The sequence below is a fragment of the Solanum stenotomum genome, chromosome 10 (genome assembly GCF_019186545.1).
Source record: "Solanum stenotomum isolate F172 chromosome 10, ASM1918654v1, whole genome shotgun sequence".
Classification (NCBI taxonomy): domain Eukaryota; kingdom Viridiplantae; phylum Streptophyta; class Magnoliopsida; order Solanales; family Solanaceae; genus Solanum; species Solanum stenotomum.
This window is the reverse complement of record NC_064291.1, coordinates 42146119-42166839: the sequence shown is the minus strand read 5'-3', so window position 1 is coordinate 42166839 and position 20721 is coordinate 42146119. Positions and strand designations below refer to the sequence as shown.

At 34.4% G+C, this 20721-nt stretch overlaps 2 protein-coding genes and 2 pseudogenes across 2 annotated transcripts in view; 3 read left to right on the top strand and 1 right to left on the bottom strand.

Annotated features, from left to right (window-relative positions):
* LOC125841724 (3-ketoacyl-CoA synthase 11-like) overlaps positions 1-20721 on the top strand; it is a 303969-nt gene that overhangs the window by 52125 nt on the left and 231123 nt on the right. The window lies entirely within an intron of this gene.
* On the top strand, positions 7475-8382 carry LOC125843002 (uncharacterized). Its single transcript, XM_049522259.1, has 2 exons — positions 7475-8108; positions 8285-8382. Exons 1-2 carry the CDS (start codon positions 7475-7477, stop codon positions 8380-8382), a joined length of 732 nt encoding a protein of 243 aa, XP_049378216.1.
* On the top strand, positions 8530-9681 carry LOC125843001 (rust resistance kinase Lr10-like; annotated as a pseudogene).
* LOC125843000 (beta-D-glucosyl crocetin beta-1,6-glucosyltransferase-like) lies at positions 10010-19126 on the bottom strand (annotated as a pseudogene).

Sequence of the window (20721 nt, the reverse complement as noted above, 5' to 3'; positions counted from 1 at the left end):
AATTAATTAAAAAATAAGTTTGGGGGGGGGGGGGGGGTAATAGGACCTTAATAAAGGTTAGGTGTGTCTCAGGGATTTTGGGCATAGGCTGGGGGGGGTACTTATGCATTTTCCCTTTTCAAAAAGTTCAAAGGATGTAAAAATAGAAGACTCAACCAAAACATGTGAAGGCCAAATTGAGAAAAATCAAGATCCAAATAAAGGAGTTATGCACCATTTAAATAAAAAAACAAATGATTTGTCAAACTAGAACTAAAATTCATTTGTCGTCTAATTTCATTATCAATAACATCAGATTCAGCAGGAAAATTTAGATCAATTTGAAGTAATGAAAATTGAATATTTTGTGATGTTGTCATGTTTGCTTTAAGAATTTATATATAAAAATATAAAAAAACATTTTACACAAAATATATAGGAAAATTGAGGTGGGAAAAACTTGATTTTTTAAATTTTTTGGATCAATTGGTGAAAAAATTTGGCTCCAAAAAGTAAAATTTAAATAGTCATCCAAATGCATTTATATTTTAAAATCTAACATTTCATCATTTATTACAAAGTTGTCATAAGCAAATATTAAATATGGGCATAAGGGTAAAATTACTTTATTTCTTAATGTAAGTGCAACTAGAAAAGGTAACTTATAATATGGGACGGAGGGAGTATATACTAATACTATGTGCATAAAGATATACATTTAACAAATTGACGCTACTTGACAAAAGTTACCTATTGGTGCGTAGGTTCATCAGTTGACTTTACTATTGGAGGTGCAAATCTCAATTGAAGCATGTTTTTGCAAAATATGACATACTCATGTTTAAAATTGTGATTAAATAGTATTGAATTCAAAATCTCTTTTTAATTTAAAGCTAGTTTAAACCAATGAGATACGATAATTAAATTTATGTCTTTTCCTCTATAAATATCAATATCATTTTCTAAAATTTTTGTGTAATAGTAAAGCTTTAGTCTTGGCCCAAAATTGTAAGTGAGTTAATATAGCGCTCACTCATGAATTATCTTTAAATATCTTTTTTTTGCTACTTGTAGATGAATTTGACGTTCAAATTTGTGAATGTGTGCCACTTAGTAGGCATAGTTTGATGATTGGATAAGAAATTAATTATTTATGTATGAATTTTTGTATAATTTATATGATGTTTGATAGGTAGATACAAAAAAAATAAGATAATCATTTATAAAATGAGAAAATGGCCAAATAACCCCCCAACCTATTACCGGATTTCCAACTACACACCTATTCTTCGCGGGAGTCCTATTATCCCCCTGAACTATTTTAAAATTGAATAAATAACCTCTTAAGTGTTGAGCTGACATACAGAGTGTATTTCACTCTCTTTGAGAGAGTGAGTTGCCTATTTTTTATTTTTTTTGTTTCCGTTTTTTTTTTCTAATTTTCTTTTTTTCTTCTTATTTATCTATACAACTATACCTTTTTCACCATTATCATTGTTGAAGCTTTTTCAATGGATGTTTGGTATAAAAACTATCAACAACGTAACTAATGCATTATATGAATAAATATTTTTTCAATAGACTTATTTAGAACATATCTAACAAATTAATTATTTTTTAAAAAATATACCCATTAATTATTATTTTTTTAAGTCGTGGATCAAGAGTAACAAAATCAAAGTGAAGTAATTGTATATTTAAAAAAAGTATTTTCAAACTAATTAAATGGAACTAAAACAAAACAATCTTTTCTACGTTTTAAAAGAAGGATCCTACATGTTCTCCTAAAACCAATGAAGAATCAAAATAAAAAACTCAACTTATAAATTAATCACGAAAATTTTAGAGGGAGTAAGAATAAAGAATGGGGAAGAGAAAGGGAGAGGTTTCTCAAATTGGTGATACAAATTGGTCTTCTCATCCGCGATGATTTTGAGCTGTCGACCGAATGTTCATGACCCATTTAATGTGTATCTGAAATTGTCTAAGGAAGAAAATCGAACGAAATGTAAAAAAATCTGAAAAAATTGTTGAATTGGTTTGATGAAAGATTTGATTAGGACCACTATCTTCTAGGCTCTAGAGATTCTGAGTAGATGAAAAGACGACTTAAATTTTCATTTTTATAATTGTTAGAGATTTAGAAATTTATTGAGGCAAAAAATGGTGTTTTATCATAGTTAGGATTGAGAAATGATTGAGAAAGAAAGGAAGAGGAAGGAGGAGAACTTTTTTAAACAAAAGAAATTATTAAATGGTGAAATACATGTGTCAGGTGCATGTATTCCACCACAAATGACATTTCAGGGAGGAAATAATTATACTTTGAAATAGCTCAGGGGTGTAATAGAACCCCTGTGAAGTACAAGTGTGTAGTTGGAAATCCGGTAATAAATTGGGGGTCATTTGACCATTTTTTCTGTATAAAATTAATACGATGTTTGCTTGATAATTTCGAAATTCGCACGATTAATACAAGTATAAATTATGCGGATATTTATATATTATATATGCGTAATAGAAATTAGAATATCAAATAAGTAATACTTAAATAATTTATACATAAACAATTAACTCATCCATAATATCTATATAAAATACTACATAAATTCACGTTCTTGGGATATAATTTCTCTTTTTTTTTCCCTCTCACAAGATAAAAGACATTTTCCGTCCGTATATAGTCAGTCATAGGTATATGTATAAGAGGGCGTTTTCAATGAAATAAGATATTTATGAGCAATCATTTATTACTCCTGCCTGACAGGCATGCACTATAAATCTATAATAGTTAAATTCGATTAAAATTTTAAAATTTATTTTATTTTTAATGAAATTTATTATAGTCAATTTTTAATTTTTTTGAGAGATAGTATTTTAAATTTGTAATAATTATTTTTACAATTATAAAATTACATTTTTTATAAATAATACTTAATATATTTTGAGAAAAATACCTTTGATTTATTATTGCAAAAAAAATAAAAAAATCTTAAGGCTACTGTTCTTTTTAGCTTTTGGAGCCGCCTTTAATATTGTATCACAATAATTCCAGCAACATGACAAAAGACTCTTTTTAAAAAAAAAAATCACGAGGGGGAAATATATTTGAGACTTAAATCTATCTAAAATAAATCATTAAAGATTTGCATATATTAGCCAACATTTTAACCGTCACCCATAGATGATGCATGTGAAATAAGCTAATATTCAATTAGCTCTTATAAAATATAAGCAATATAAAATAATGAATATAGATTAGAGATATGGAGATTATTTTATTTAAATGTCTTTAAATATTGTAGTTATTTTCTTCACATGAGAATGATCATCTACTTATAGTTTACAAAGTGTCTTTTCAAATACAAGAATTGAAGACTTCATTTAATTGGTACATGAATTATTAAGAATTGGTATATATGTATACGGCAAAATTCATTGTAGGGAAATGATAATGTTATGAATCCAATGCATTCATTCTGTTTGAGAAAAAGTTTATATTCATGCAATTATTTGTTAACTGAAATAATATAAATAAATTAAACTTTTAGCTGAATCTTTTCTCAAAGTTTGATGACATATTTGAATCTTTTCTCTTCATACATTCATCCATGTTGAATTAACAAATTAAATTAGCACTTCCCTTGAAAAAATCTTTATTAGAGTTTTTTGTATTGAATTAATTTTATTACTTATGATTTGAAATTTAAATTTGATCACTACTACTTTTATATAGTTATTTAATGCTAATGCTGGTATTGAAAAAAAGATAAATTTTTGTTAACTTATTAAAGTGAATAAGTAAATTGAGTTTGGGTGATTTGGGGGTTTAAAATAATTATATAGGGCTTTGGGTAGAAGGCAAAATGACGTATTATTGAGTTAAAACAATTGAGAAAAGACCCAAAAGCCCCTGACTTAAAATTGCCGAATTGACTCACTGGAAGGCCTAGATGGGTCATCAAGAGATGGGCCATGAAGAAATTCTGCTCGACATGGCTTCACTAGTTTAGGCATAAATTTTTACTCCGAGCTTGGAATTAGGCAAACTCGGTGGCGTTGGAAAAAGGACTCATATATCTTTAATTTGTTAGGTTATAGGTCACCTAATTCTTTATGTACTAAAAGATATGATTGTTTGAAGTTGACCCTAAACTCTAAGTCTGATAAACCTCCTTCACGGATGACTTCATGGTCCGTGTGGGGCTTTGTGGGTCGTTTAGACGCATGTGGTCCTTGACCAGTGACTAGGGGGGACCCCTTCTGATTTAGGCCACTTGAAGACCCCTTTGATGACCCGTCATCATCACCATGGGCCATCTGGGCGTCCGTCAAGGTGAAGCCTGCCCCGACAGAATCTAGAAACCTACCACGAGCCCATTAACGGACCGTGATCCTATTCACGGTCCGTCTAGGGCTCCGTGGAGGGTTTCATGGTCCACTTTTTTCCTGCTTGACCTCTTTCTAGCCTTTCTCGAATCTAAGGTGTTACGTAGTCGATGTAATAATGATTGGTGATGATGATTACAAATAATGATTAGTGGTAATGACTATTGATTTTGGTGATTAAAGATAGTGATGGTTGTGGTTGGGTTAAGGATTGTTATTGATGGTGTTGGTAGTTGTGGTTGAAATGGTTGTTATGGGTAGTGGCGTGGCTACAACCATCCAAAGGTGTCCAACTAGACAATCTTCATCGGAAAATTACATTGTATATATATGTCAAATTCTACATTTAAAGGATATATATTTAAAGTTTGACATACACAATATTTTTTTGTTTTATTTTGATAGCCATACACCATTATTCTTGGACACCCTTAATAAAATTTCTATCTCTGCCGTGAACTGTGTCATCTTTGAAGAAATTCTTAAATAGATATTTTAATGATATTAAGACTTGTCATAGATCTTAATCATTAACTCATTAAATAGTTACAAAATAAGAAAAACAAATACACTTAATGATTAAGATTCAGACCGTGAAAATAAACAGATTTAATAATCAAGAACTAAATAATTAATATTAAGACCTTCATTAATTGCAAATTAATGAGTCTTGCGTTTCCTCCTCCCAAAATATTAAATGCCCTTTTATCTATACAAAAGAATTTATGTGTATCTACTTATTTCATCCCTTTATAAACAACTACTTCTTTTTCTATTTTGATACCAAGTTTTATACTCTAAGCATATATCAGTCAAGAAGAATATAAGCCTCAAATGGAGTTTCCCAAGTTTTTGATTGTTTTCCTTCTCTTAATTGTTCCATTTTCAATTGCATCAAATCCTCTTGGTAAATCACATAACATACTTATATTTTTACTTTTGCATGTTAATTTATCTTCTTTTTAAAAATTTGTAAATCAATTTTTTCTCAATGATAGGTGCATCAACAAATGATGGAGGTAGAGAATTTTGCTTTAAGAAATGCACGGATGAGTTTAGAAAGGAGGATTGCATGTTTGACTGCAAAGGTCGAGGGTTTTAATATGGATCATGTGCTATAAGTTCTCGTTGTTGTTGTACCCAATAAAGTCTCATTTGAAGCTAATGCATGCGTTAAATCTGCATATTATAAAAATTATATATGCTTAATGGTTAGATTTTCTTTTTTGTCCGACCGCGTTTGATGGAAAAATGACCTTTATTTTCTCTTCTCCTTATCTTTACTATTAATATTGTTTTAGTAGCATCTTTAGCTGTCCTACTATTTTTACTTTGAAAACATTTTCTTGAACATAAGTTTTATCGGGAACAACTTCTTTAGCAGGTATAATGTGGGGTAGATGTAAATTCAAAATTTGATGATTTTAGGTGTTACGCTCATCAACTTGAATTAATCAACCTAGATTTTGATTTGAATTATGCGTCTTTTAAATGCATATATATAAATTGCAAAACACATGATATACACTCAATCTGTGCGCGTTCGGAGTAAATTTCGAGGCCTACAATAGTAAAAAAATATGTTGAAATGACAATTATACCCTTAATGAATCCCTTTTACATATATCTTTATATTTTCTAATCAAAATCTCATTTTTTCCCTCTTCTTTCAAATCAAGCTTTATTTTCTCTCTTTAGCACGTTTTCTACTCGTTTTTAGTGCAAATGGCTTCTAATTTTTTTGTCATTGTGGGAAAAGAACTATAATTGAAGATTTCTTAGTCCGCAACAATACAGGTCGTTGGTCTGCAAACATTTCAAATTTAAGCAAAGATTCTACCTTCTATCAAAAATTAACTTTCAAAAGGGCAAAATTAAACATACCTGGACTAAATTGAGGGAGATGAACAGATAAACATTAGACTATATGAACTTTTAGCATAAATCTTGAACGATTTTTCCCTTGATTCACGATTTTGGTTGTAAATCCCCAGTTAGGGGCTTGCAATTTGAGAGAGAAACAGGGTAAAATGGAACAGTCTTTCACCCTTGTCTTAATTTGAATATTAATTTAGTTTTTTTTATTTAATTCTAATATCTACGTGCAAATTTTTTAATTAGTTGGCAGCCATTGAGTGACTCATTAATCAACATTGGAGTGTCTGCATTTCATGTGTTTGGGCTGCACTATTCAAGTGTTTTTTTATTTAAGAGTTGGATAGTTAAAGTGTCTCTTTATGCACTTTGAAAGTTTAAGGTCAAAGTTAAAATTTGAAGCCAAGTTAAGAATCCTATTTATTTGTTATGCCTAATTGATATTATAGAAGAAAACGTATAGTCAGTAGTTAGCGATTTCCTACAAAGTCCTAAGTTATAATATCGAACCAAAAGTATAAATCGGTGACAATAAAAAATTCATACTCATAAAGTACAAAATAAAAAATAGGGCATAATACATAAATATGCCCTTTAGTTTGGTTTCAACTGACATCTATGTCGTTCAACTTTGAGTGTGCACAAGTAGACACTTAAACATATATAAAATTGAACAAGTAGACACACGTCTTACGTGACATAATACACATAGAACGCCTCGTAGGACACAAAACTGTCATGTAGGATGCCATACAAATATATCTATATATTAGTTCAATTTTATATAAGTTTAAGTGTCTACTTGTGCACACTCAAAGATAAAGGTCATAGTTGCCAGATGACGTCAAGTTAAGGGTCATGTTTATGTATTATGCCAATATAAAATGAGGCCAAGTTAAAAGACATATTTATATATTATGCCTATAAATAAATATATAAAGTCACAACCGTGCAACACAAATACACTGTGTGTTTGGCATATGGGGGAAACATGACATTTCCATCTCCCTCACTAATAAATTGGTAAACTGTCAAAAGTCTTCCTCTTGAGGGCCCTTCATCAACTTGCAACTTTCCCATCAAGGACCAAACACAAGTCTTCCATTGTATTGGGACCCAAAGGAATAATATTGGTAATGAAAAGTCCACAAAGCTTCAATAATTGCATTTACTCTTCTATATCATAACAACAATAATTGTGAAGTCTCAGCTGAACCTGAGTAATACACAAATGTCTAAAGGAAACTCTCAGCTTAAATACTTTACATTAATCCTTCAAATCATCCTTCTGCAAACATCCAATGCTTGGAAGAACAACTGTCCTGATTCTGCTTGTGGCCATATCCGTAACATAAGACACCCTTTTCATTTAAACACCGATCCAAAACACTGTCGTTTTTCAGGATTTGAATTAGCTTGTGAAGGTAACCAAACAGTTATATGGTTATCCTCCAAGAAGTTGCTCGTTCAAGGCATCGACTATGCTAATCGGACAATTCACGTGGTAGATCCGACTTTACAAACACAAGATGATCTATGTTCTCTCATACCTTCTAAGCTTACCTTTAACCAACACAGTAATTTCTTCAGGTCATACTATTATGCATCAGAGCGTAGAGTCGCGCCCATTTTCATGTTCAACTGTCCACTTGCTGTTAATGATTCGACATTTGTGGAAATTAGTGGCTGCAAAATAAGCAGATACACTTATTTAAAGATTGGAGAAATGAATGTCTCTGAAGTGAGTGATGGATGCAAAGCAGAGTTTATAAGTTTCACCTCATGGCCTAATATTAACAACATTTCCCTTTCTGATATTCATCAAGCAATCCTCAACGGATTTGAGTTTTCTTATTCTTCGTTGGGTAACATTATTTTCCATCCTCTATACGTAAGAAACTAGGAAAACAATGGATTCACTGTTGAAATATGTGACAATTTCATCTAAAAGCTTAAGTTGTTAGAGAGAGCACACTTTTATTATTTAATTATATTCTCAGCTTTCACTCACTACAATTTAATTTTTTTCACGTCTTTGTAGGTGCTATTCCATTCCATTATGGTGAGGACTCAAGGCTTTTATCTACATATACTTTTAATTCTCCATTGATCTCTCGTTCTAAAATATTTGCACTTTAATCTAATCAGTGATCAGTCTATTGCTACCTCCACTTTTCATGAGTAAGCTCCTATATATCCCTTTAGCAATCTATATGTTATTTGGATGGACACAGTTAACATTCCATTGATCATGTGTTTTATCATCTCTATGGTTCGTTATGACTTCTCAAACGTGCAGTGTATTCGGGAGCAAAATTTGTGATCGGCCTTCCGTTAGTAATTGCATTTCTGGTGTACAAATTCAAAAGGAGGCATTTGTCAATGTATGATACAATTGAAGGCTTTTTGCAAACACAAAACAATTTCATGCCAATCAGATATAATTACTCCAACATAAAGAGAATGACAAGAGGATTCAAAGAGAAATTAGGCGAGGGAGGTTACGGAAGTGTGTACAAAGGAAAGCTTCAAAGTGGAAGGGATGTAGCAGTGAAGATGTTGAGCAAGCCTAAAGCTGATGGGCAAGATTTCATGAATGAAGTAACTACCATCGGAAGGATTCATCATGTCAATGTGGTTGGACTCGTGGGGTATTGCGTTGAGGGAACAAAGTGTGCTCTTGTTTACGACTTCATGCCCAATGGATCACTTGATAAGTACATCAGCACCAGTCAAGAAGGAAGTCCTCTGTTAAGTTGGCAGAGGAAGTATGACATTATTCTTGGAGTGGCTCGTGGAATTGGGTATTTGCATCGAGGATGTGATGTACGAATATTGCATTTTGACATCAAGCCACACAACATTCTTTTGGATGAGAATTTCATTCCAAAGATTTCTGACTGTGGGCTTGCAAAATTATATCCAACAGATAAGAGAATTGTGACTCTTACAGCTGCTTGTGGAACGATTGGATATGTTGCTCCAGAGTTGATCAGCAGAAGCATTGGAGCAATCTCGTACAAAGCTGATGTTTATAGCTTCGGAATGCTGCTAATGGAAATGTTGGACTTAAAGAGAAATGAAGTTGCAAATGAAGAGAATTCCAGCCAATACTTTCCTTAGTATATTTACGATAAGTTCAACAAGGGGAAAGAGATTGTGATGGATGAAGAAGCGAATGATGATGAAAAGAAGATGGCTAGAAAGCTGAGTTTAGTTGCATTATGGTGTATACAAACAAATCCGATACAACACCCTTCAATGAGTAAAGTAGTAGAAATGCTTGAAGGCGAAGTTGAAGTGCTACAAGTACCTCCTCTGCCTCTTCAATCTCAGCCGATTGTCCATCGGATCATGGGAAGTTCTACGACATTTTCGTCTGATTCAATAGCTTTGTTAGATAATTATTCCGTTGAGGTAGACATTCATGCTGATTGATTATAGTTGATGTAATGTTTATGTGAAACAAACATACCCGACCCAACAATGTTTGGGGCAAAGAATGGTGTTGTTATTGTTGTACTAGTTATATTAAAGGCATAATACATATATATATATGCCCTTTAACTTGGCCTCAACTCATATTTATGCATAGAAACTTAAACTTGTATAAAGTTGAACAAATAGACACACGCATCCTACGTGCCATCCTACAAGGAAATTTTAATCCTACATGGTGTTCTATGTTTTTCTCATTATTTCAACCTCAATATATTTTGAAGACAAACAAAAACACCGCGCATACAATATTATTTTGTTAATTGAATCATAAGATTCCCTTATTAGTATTCCTACAAAGTTAAATTAGCTCTTGAGCAACAGCATCCACCTCTTCATCTCTTATATATTTTAAATTCTTACTAATATCTCTCACTTTAGCCCTCAATTTTCCCCCTGTTTTCCTGTTATGACACCTTTAAGAGTTTCCGCGATTTCTCCTCTGTGAATTTTCCCATCATCATCTCTAACATTTTCCACTGCGACTCCCAATTCTACGATCAAACCTAGCATTCATTTTGTTGATCAAGATGCATAGGCATGGCAACTATAGGAACCCCAAAATCTATAATTTCCATTGCTGAATTCCAACCACAATGACTTATAAATCCTCCGGTACTTGGATGATTTAGATTTCTTGGTTGTGGTGCAAATTTGTCCAAAACTCTTCCCCTTTCTCCAATTCTTTCAAGAAAACTTTTTGGTAATGCATCTTCAATATTTTGCTCTTCGCCTTTTGGAAATTTTGCAACCCATATGAAATTAACATTACTTAACTCCAACCCGGAAGCTACTTAGCTTCTTCCATATCTTCTTTTGACAAGAAATACTCACTCCCAAAGGAGACAAATACAGTTGAATTCTCATCTTTTGTTCCTAGCCATTCTATAAGTTCCATGTCGTTCACGTCATTAGTGATTGGATCTAGGACTGGTGGACCAACTGGAACAACTTTTCAATTGCTCAATTCAGTGCAATAATCGATATATTTGGCTTCTATAGTTCTAGAAGTACTCATCAACATGATTTGCATATTTCCATCAGCTAGAAAATCCCCATCATCAGGTTCTTTCTCTTTATTAGATTTTGACAACCTTTCACTCAATCTTACTTGCTCAATTTTCCTGAGATAAATAGCAGGGAAAGGGAATTCAACCTTTGGTTTCTTCAGTAAGTTGAAAAAATATAAAAACACAGCTGCACCGGAAGTTAGGAGCTTAACTGCTGGAGTGTTGTGTTCATTGGCGACACGTTCAGCCCATTGCTGCAATATGTCATAAATTATCAAATCAGATTTCAGATTTTCCAAGATTTTCGAGAAGTTTGGTTTGGACATTTTCAGGGCTTTTTGAAGGAAGTAGTTGAGATTGGGTGGGAGACCATTAATCGTATGGTAATGAGGAGGAAGTTCAGGTAATTCTGGTAAGTGAAGTTCGATAAGCTGAATCAAATCAGCATACTTTTCGGGGATTTTGTTGATGGTGGATTTGAGATTTATCGGCGTTGAACAGAAGTAAATCAAGAATCCTCTGTCCGCGAGTTTCTTAGCTACGTTTAGATATGGAGATAACATAGGAAACAGGAGCAATATCTGTAATATAAGTTGCATATTGTAGGTTTATTATCAAATTACGAAGTCTCTTTAGTAGGATTTACACCATTCAAATAGCTAGAGGCTATTATCTTGCAATTTGATCTTTTGATAATCAATTCAATGACAATTTCGTTGCAAGCAATCAAACAATTTGCAAAATATATTAAAGGAAACTTGTATTTAGATAAATTTAACTTGAATGGAGTTACTGTATAAATTACAACGTATTTTGAGAAAATTAGGTGGACTGACCTCTTTCAATTGTCAATTTAGGAAATTTAACCATCTGATTCAACAGTTGATTTGAAAATTTGGAAACATGTTATCTTCCAGTGTTCTTTGAAAGAATTTACCGGTGGATATGGCCTTGAGACAACAAACTAAAAATACCTAATTAAGTGGATGTTTGAATTGACTTACTTTTAATGACTTGAATTTTAAGCTATTTTTTGGTTTTGAAAAATCCCAACTTATAACATTTCACTTTTAACTTATAAGTTACTTTTTTGCCCATAGTTTGAAACTACTTTTTCTAACCTAAGTTGACATAGAATTGGACAACAAAATCAAGATTTCAACGCCCCAGTCTACTTGGCCAAAAAAGGAAATTTCAGGTTCAAAAACAGAGACATCATACTAATTCATCACTTAACAAAATCTGAATGAAAAAATTAATTTCAAGTAAAAGAGGCAAGAGTTAAATAGGAACCTTATAGTACCACATACTGCTATCATCAACGTATCCCCTATAAATGTGAGACGTCCAAAATAATATTAATACATAGTTTATAACTTTATATCCCAAATAATGATAAAATTTACTCGTACAAATGGAGATTGGGGATATACAACAATTAGTAGAGAGAATCACTCCTAACAAAATCTAAGTTGAAGGCATATGCTTATAAGCTTTGCATGAAAACGGGAAAATGAATATAGCAAAAGATCATTTTTACTTGATACACAGTTGTGAGAAATACCTATAAATGCATAACATTCGAAGTGTTTAGCAAAGCTGAAAATATCATCCAAAATGAGCCGGGACTACATATTTCACAATAGAATTCCTGCAGGAATAACCAAAAATTATTGTGCAAAAAATGAAAAATAGAGTTAATGGTAAAAAACACACATAGTATTCTACAACAAACAACTCAAAAAGGCAAAAAAAAAATGCACAATTAAAGAAGTGCGAAACAAAATACTCTACATATTGAGACCACAAAAAAATGTGAATTTGGCAAACAAAAAATAGAGAAGTGAGAAGAATAAGCAGGGGAAAACGAATTTTCAAACATCCATGAGTAAATCAAACCAAATTAGAAACATGCAATAACAAAATTCTACAATAACGTACTCAATAATCAGAAAATTCCTTATTCAGCAAGCAAATTCCTTATTCAGCAAGCAAAGGTACAAAAACGTGTCTTCTAAGATCAAATTGGGGATTCAAGTTGAAGGATTGGTATTCAATTTAGCAGAAGCAAATGAAACATAAATAGAAATAGATTGAGAAAGAGAGTACAAAAGAGATAGAAGGCTGGTTGAGGGGGGGAAAAGTAAGAGAAACTGAAGAACAAATGAAATTGACAGTAATAGACAACAATACATGTTGCTAATGTTGAGCAAGTTTACGTCATGGGGTCTTCAAGATAGATGATCTCCATAAAAAAATATTGTTCCACTTCGAGGAGCTTAATTCAATTTGTTCATTTAGAGTGAACAATTATAATCAAATAAAATGAAGGAATGCCATTTCTGTTATCCAAATGGTAGAAGCAACAAAAAAATACGACCCTTGTCAACTTTAGAATGTATTTTGCTGAAAAATGAGCATACCCTCTGCTCAGTAGCTTATAGTTGCCTTGCTATCATTCTTGGACGTATTGTACAGGATGAGGAACTCAAGTCATAGGTTGACATAATGATTTGGTCTATTTCACACATCTAGCTAAGAATAAGAACAAAGAATTTCATAATTTCAAGGAAAAAAAATCAAGTAATCAAAGTAAAGAGAGGGATTTGAACCTTACTGTATTGCTAACTAATGAAATGCCCTATCTGAAAAGGTTGTTGCAAAACCTTGTTTGGGATGGGGTTTGCAAGCTTACCCAGGAACAAAAGAGCAACATCTATCTCATACTCAAAAAATAGATTGAGGAGCTTGGGATTGAGCAACGCCTCTAGATGATATGAAAATGCAATAAGGAATCCATGTGTGTTGGTCTACAAGCGTTGTTATAATAATAGACATAATACACCAAAAAACTCTACGAACCTAATCCACATTGATCTTTTGATTATTCACTGTTAGTGAAATAGATAATGTATATGGAATTGAATAGCTATCATTATAGGTCCTTTTTTCAAGAGTTGAACACATTATGAGGAAAAATTCATTCTCCACTTCCCTCTGTTGGCTGTTGTATGATTATAGTTTGTTTGGAGAATATGTGATGATGTTGCCCAATGGTGTTCTCTTCGCTGTTGAGAATATTGGTCTCCTTTTTTATACTCTTGTTGGAATGTATACGTCCACTTATCAGTCAAGGACCAGTCCTTTGACTCAGCAAGAACAATAACTAAAAATATGCATTCACTTGTTTCGATGGGACCAGGTCCTCAACACAGTTACAATAACAAAAAGTAAAATAAGTGTTGAAAGTAAAGATTGAACAAGCAACTTTACATGGAAACCTCCTTACTCAAGGGAGTAAAACCACGACCTGTCTCAACAGGACTTTTCAAACTGCTTTCACTAATCTTCTCCAAGCAAAAGTAAAAGACAGTTTACAAAATGAGATTAGCTTGCTAATCTCCACACTAAGCAATACCTCTTATCACTTAGCTGAGCCAGAGCAGATACAACACTACCCAATATACTAACCCTCACTGATTAATATAGACTTTTCTAAGTGAATACCACACCGCTCACTAAACCACCTAACTCTAGATGATTTAGAATTTGACTAAGCAACACACATGTTGCCTACTAAACCACCACCCTCTGGACGATTTAGATTTTTTAGAAAACGAAACAACATATCTGAATCCTTTATAGAATAGGAACAAATTTACAATGTAAGCACATAAGACACAAAACTCTAGATACAACAAGATGCTTTAGCACTCCATCTGGTCCCTTGTTGATATGAGCAGTGTTCTTCTTTGAAGATGGCCTTCTCTTTTCAAGCTTGTGAATTTTCAGAGAAAATCCAAATTTTTGTTTGCCAACTCTCGAGTTTGAGTGTTTTGGGAAGAGACTATGTAAAATCAACAATAACTCGTTGAGACAACCCTATTGGCTGAAAGCCTATTGTTCTGAAAAGTTGCTCACCTACCGTATCAGAGGTGGCAGCTTTTCTGACGGTTGTCTTGTCACCTTTTCATATCGCAGTCTTGCAGGGACCAGGTCCCTTACAAATTTCTTTGTGGGTTCTTGAAAAGGCTTGTTGTCTGACTTCCTTCTTAGGATGAATATTTTTAATATGGTGTTTGTCATGTTGAAAATATCAACTATAAAGAGTTATTACCCGTTGGACAAACACCCTCTTTCATTCTGATTGGTTCAGTACACTGGCGCCTCACCTACCACCTGACGTAACAACTTTACAGATGTACCCCATTTGAATATGATGGAGATAACTCTGTCAGGGACCAGGTCCCTACATTTGTGAGATACTACAACAAAACAATCTCGTCTGCTCTTCCTATTGGTGCAGTACACTGCACTTTTCACCTACCACCTGACATGACAGCTTTACAACTGTACCCTATTTGAATCTGGACGAGAGAACTCTGCCAGGGACTAGGTCCCTGCATTTGTGAGGATCATCAAAACACCTAGAATATAACATTTTCCCCCTTTTTGATGATTACACACAAATATTCCTCAAACTGAGTTTATTCATTCATTTGCCTATCAGCAGTACCAATAACAAGGATTTGGTTCCTTGTTAGATCCATAAGTTTGTTAAATCATCAAAACTTCATATCAGCTTCGAACTAGCATCTCATATCAACTTTGAACTAACATTTTCCCCTTTTTTTATGATAACATACTTATTCACCAGTTCCCCCTATCAACAAGAACTCTTTGGGTAACTGGAGTTTTATTATCCCCAAAGTTTGTCAAATCAACAAAATAGCATTTTCCCCCTTTTTTATGATGACAAACTTGTTCAACTTCTTCCCCGCACCAGCATGACCGCATCCTCTTCAAGTAGCTAGCATTGATTCCCCCTATCGGCATGACCATGTCCTCTTCAAATAGCTAGCACTTATTCCCTCTATCGTTATGACCATGTAGCTAACATCATTGATCTCATACCTTAACAATTTTCCCCCTTTTGACATCATAAAAAAGGGTTAAAGCAGTAAACCAAGTTGACAGAAATGCAGTTCAAGCAAATTCATGGCCACTTGGGTAACACTGAGCATGAGTAAAAATGCATAAAGTAATGAGACAAGTCAGTAGAAACCAGGCATTTTTCATCCATAAATAAAAGATCAGCCATCAAAGCATTGCAAATATTATTACAAATGAAAACCATGACAATTCCACTCAGTTTCGATAGAGAAAGAGGAATGAGGACTGACTTAGAAAGTTAGGAAGAGAAGGGATGACTTAGAGACAAGGGATTGAAAGAATAGAATTAGTAGAACATATCTCTTAGCATGGTATTTTTCAGAAGCTTTTTTTAAAGTTCAGCATGCTTTGCTTCCTAGGTTACATGTTGAACTTTCAGGGCTGCTAGTTTTTTTTTTTCAACCTGGTCCCCTGGATAGTTCTGTTTCAGAAGTTGAGCCTTTAGGCTAGCCATTTCAGTATCTCTGTTAGCTATAGCAACTATCATAGCATCCAAAGCAAGGTTGAGTTTCTCATGCTAGAAAGATTGATGAAATCAAACACACTCAGAGCCTCCGAGATAAACAGATCAATAATTGAGGAACCATATCAATTTTTTTTTAAATCAGACACCCTCCTGTTCAGAATACTTTGAGTTCTCAGAATATCAACTTCCCCCTTTTGAACATCATTTTTTCCACATCTTCCTTTTGTTTGGTGGACCTGGTCCCTTTTCATACTTAAAACATCTTCATCATAAAAATTTCCAGTAGGAACAAAGAGTTTGACCATTTGAAGTGTTTTTGAGAGAGGAGAAAAGAGGGTTTTAAAAGTTTCTAATCTTGGAGGGGAATTTGAAAAGAAATATGAAGTGTAAAGAAAGTGAAAGGGTGTATTGTGTGAAATAATGTGTCATTTAGGCATTCAAAAGATGGGACAACGATCAGATATCTGAATGACAGACATGTGGCAATTGTAACGGTTCACATGCATAATTCAAACTACAATGTTAAGAGTGCTAACCTTTGAGAACGGATCAGGTCCTTCTCTGAAGTTTGAATGTGATTTGCCTATATCTGTCCTGACCTCTCCTTTCCTTCTGCCCTTTTGCCATGTGTGTATACCTATAAAAGGTATGAAACTGAATTTGATAATACATACATAACTGAAAAGCAAGGATACCTGCTCCCTTTGCATAGTTATGAGAGAGTTGATTGCTTCAGGTATGATCCATTCAAGAAGATTTTAGCATTTCCATCATCAGTTTGATTATTTCAGCTAGATTTTTAAGAGGTTCAAGTTGTTGCTTGATCCACAATATTTGACCACATCAAGCTGCACTTGTCACATTCTCTACCTCAGTTGTTGAAAGAGCAATTGAATCCTGCCTTTTAGTTCCCCATAAGTGAGAGTTCATCCTTTAACATAAGTCACTCCTGAGGTGCTCTTTCCATCAACTCGATACCCAGCATATTCAACATCACATGTTCCTCCAAATCAAAAAGTCTTCTGATGGACAGAATAGAACCAAGTCCCTGTTTTCTTCAAGTGTATTCGAATTCTCTTAGCAGCCCTCAAATGTGATTCCTTTGTACAAAAAAGAATTCTATGAACCAGGTTCATCGTCATTCAACTTAAGGTTAGTGCCCATGAGAGTATGAATTGTCTAGGCATCCATAACATTGAAACTTTTTCCCAATCATACCTTCACAAAAAAACATACATTTTCTGCCATCGCCAAATGAGACACATCCACCTTGAAGTGTCTTGAGAGAGAAGAAGTTTTCAGTTTCCCAGTCACGTGCTTTGAGCATCCGCTATTCATGAACCAACACTGACTGCTGCTACTTCTTCTCACAAGAATACCATATCACTTGTTAGCCTTGGGAACCCACTTTAGTTGGAGTTCCTAGTAAGCAGATAAATGAGTGATAAGAGAATTCCTTGTCCAGTGAGGCAAATTGATTTTTTTTAACTTAGGAACAGGAGCACGACCAGGTCCCTTCTCCTGCCAGTTCTTTTGTTGACCAAGTCCCTTCTTTTGCTTGTTGCTCTGTTGACCATGTTCCTTCTTCTTCTTGTTCCTCTATTTAGAATATTTTGAGAGGTTATCTTGGGTCCTTTTCCAAGCTGGACAATCCTTCTTCAAGTGACCATCGTGACCATAATGGAGACACGACAAACTATCAGACATGGACACATATTTGCCATGGAGATTGTAAGAAGGACTTTTGCTTGAATTTCCTAACCCATTCCTATCATTTTGACCTTGACTGGTAAGCTTTGCAAGCAATTTTGAGGAGTTGGTCCACTTGAGAGATTTGTTCAGTTCTTCTTTGAGAAGGACCAGGTCCCTCTCTAACTGATTATTTCTCTCCAAGGACATAACAAGTTTTGTTTCAGCAGTTTTCAAACTGCTTTCTAGCTCGATTTGCAAGCTGCTGGCCTCCCCCTTACCGCTGCCACATTTCTCACTCAGCAACTTTAATTTTTCCCTAAGTTCTAGATTTTCAACTTCTAGAACTATCACGTGTTCTTCCACAGCATACATTTGGTCAACCAAGGCTATTTTCTTCATGAAGGATACCTAAGCTATTGTTCATCAGATCATTTTCAGTTGTCAACTCAATGAAAGAGTCGATCAAAATAGCGGCTAGACTTCTTAATTTCTTAACACAGTAAACATGCAAGTTTTGTTTAAGATTAGAAATAGTTACCTCTTCTTCATCTTCCTCATCATCAGATTTCGCCATAAAGGCTTCATCAGAGTGCTCAGAGTCATTTGAAACACTTGAGGAGTCTTCCCATGCAATCATCTCCTTCTTTACCGTCTGGAAAAAAAGTTTCTCTTCTGCTACTACTGCTGGCACGGACCTGGTCCCCCTCTTGGTCTTTTACTTCCTTCTGATCAACTTCAAGCACATGACAGTCTCTCATGGTGTGACCTGGTTGATCATGCTTGTAACACATGTCACTAGAGCTTATAGCGCTGTTATGAGCTTCTTCCTTCATGGAACCTCTATGTTTACTCACAAGTTTTTGAATATTTTGAGTGAGATAGTCCATTGTCTCATCTACTTCAAGATTCTCACATTGTGACACCTTGGAGGATAGTGATCCATCCCTATCTGCATCTCCCTTCTGATCAGCATCCCCAATCAGATCTGCCCTTGTTTCCTCAACTTCCTCATAGGTAGTTCTCAGCAGATCCCAAATTCTTTAGCTGATTCGCACGAAGAAATCATATTATATACATTAGGTCTGATTCCACATATTAAGAACTTCTTAGCCTTGTGATTTTTCTCAATTTTCCGTTTGTTAAATTCATTATATTGCTGTCGAGTTTTGACAACAACCCTTGTGACATCCCCATATTTTACTTCTATAGATGGCACATAGGGACCCTCACAAATAACATCCCACAGCTCACAGCCTTCAGCCATTATGAAGTCAAATATTCAATGTTTCCACCACCAATAATGCAGACTATCAAATAATGGTGGCCTTGTTGAAGACCGACCTTCTTGCCATCTCAGTGGAGCAGCCATTCTTTCTACAAGAATCTCTCTTGTTGTTAACCAGCTAGAGAGCACCTGCTCTGATACCACTTGTTGGAATGTATACGTCCACTTATCAGTCAAGGACCAATCCTTTGACTCAGCAAGAACAATAACTAAAAATATGCGTCCACTTGTTTCGATGGGACCAGGTCCTCAGCATAGTTACAATAACAAAAAGTAAAATAAGTGCTGAAAGTAAAGATTGAACAAGCAACTTTACGTGAAAACCTCCTTGCTCAAGGGAGTAAAACCACGACCTGTCTCAACAGGACTTTTCAAACTGTTTTCACTAATCTTCTCCAAGCAAAAGTAAAAGACAGTTTACAAAATGAGATTAGCCTGCTAATCTCCACACTAAGCAATACCTTATATCACTTAGTTGAGCCAGAGCAGATACAACACTACCCAATATACTAACCCTCACTTATTAATATAGATTTTTCTAAGCGGATACCACACCGCCCACTAAACCACCTAACTCTAGATGATTTAGAATTGGACTAAGCAACACACAAGTTGCCCACTAAACCACCACCCTCTGGACGATTTAGACTTTTTAGAAAACGAAACAAAATATCTGAATCCTTTATAGAATAGGAACAAATTTACAATGTAAGAACATAAGACACAAAGCTCTAGATACAACAAGATGCTTTAGCACTCCAACTGGTCCCTTGTTGATATGAGCAGTGTTTTTCTTTGAAGATTGCATTCTCTTTTCAAGCTTGTGAATTTTCAAAGAAAATCCAAGTTTTTGTTTGCCAAATCTTGAGTTTGTGTGTTTTGGGAAGAGACTATGTAAAATTAACACAAACTCGTTGTGACAACCCTATTGGCTGAAAGCCTGCTGTTCTGAAAGGTTGCTCACCTACCGCATCAGAGGTGGCAACTTTTCTGACGGTTGTCTTGTCACCTTTTAATATCGCAATCTTGCAGGGACCAGGTCCCTTGCAAACTTCTTTGTGGGTTCTTGAAAAGGCTTGTTGTCTAACTTCCTTCTTAGGATGAATAAATTTAATATGGTGTTTGTCATGTTGAATATATCAACCATAAAGAGTTATTGCCCATTGGACTAACACCCTCTTTCATTCTGATTGGTTCAGTACGCTGGCGCCTCACCTACCACCTGACGTAATAGCTTTACAATTATACCCCATTTGAATATGATGGAGAGAACTCTACCAGGGACCAGGTCCCTGCATTTGTGAGATACTGCAACAAAATAATCTCGTCCGCTCTTTCTATTAGTGCAGTACATTGAACTTTTCACCTACCACCTGACATGACAGCTTTACAGTTGTACCCTATTTGAATTTGGACAAGAGAACTCGGCTATGGACCGGGTCTCTGCATTTATGAGGATAATCAAAACACCTAGAATATAACATTTCCCCCCTTTTTGATGATTACACAGAAATATTCCTCACACTGAGTTTATTCATTCATTTGCCTGTCAGCAGTACAAATAACAAGGATCT

Excerpts from the sequence above, each read along its gene's own strand:
- LOC125843002 (XM_049522259.1), top strand. The coding sequence starts at position 7,475 with ATGTCTAAAGGAAACTCTCAGCTTAAATACTTTACATTAATCCTTCAA. Across the intron at positions 8,109-8,284 it reads GTTTTCTTATTCTTCGTTGG|GTGCTATTCCATTCCATTAT; the intron begins GTAACATTATTT and ends ACGTCTTTGTAG.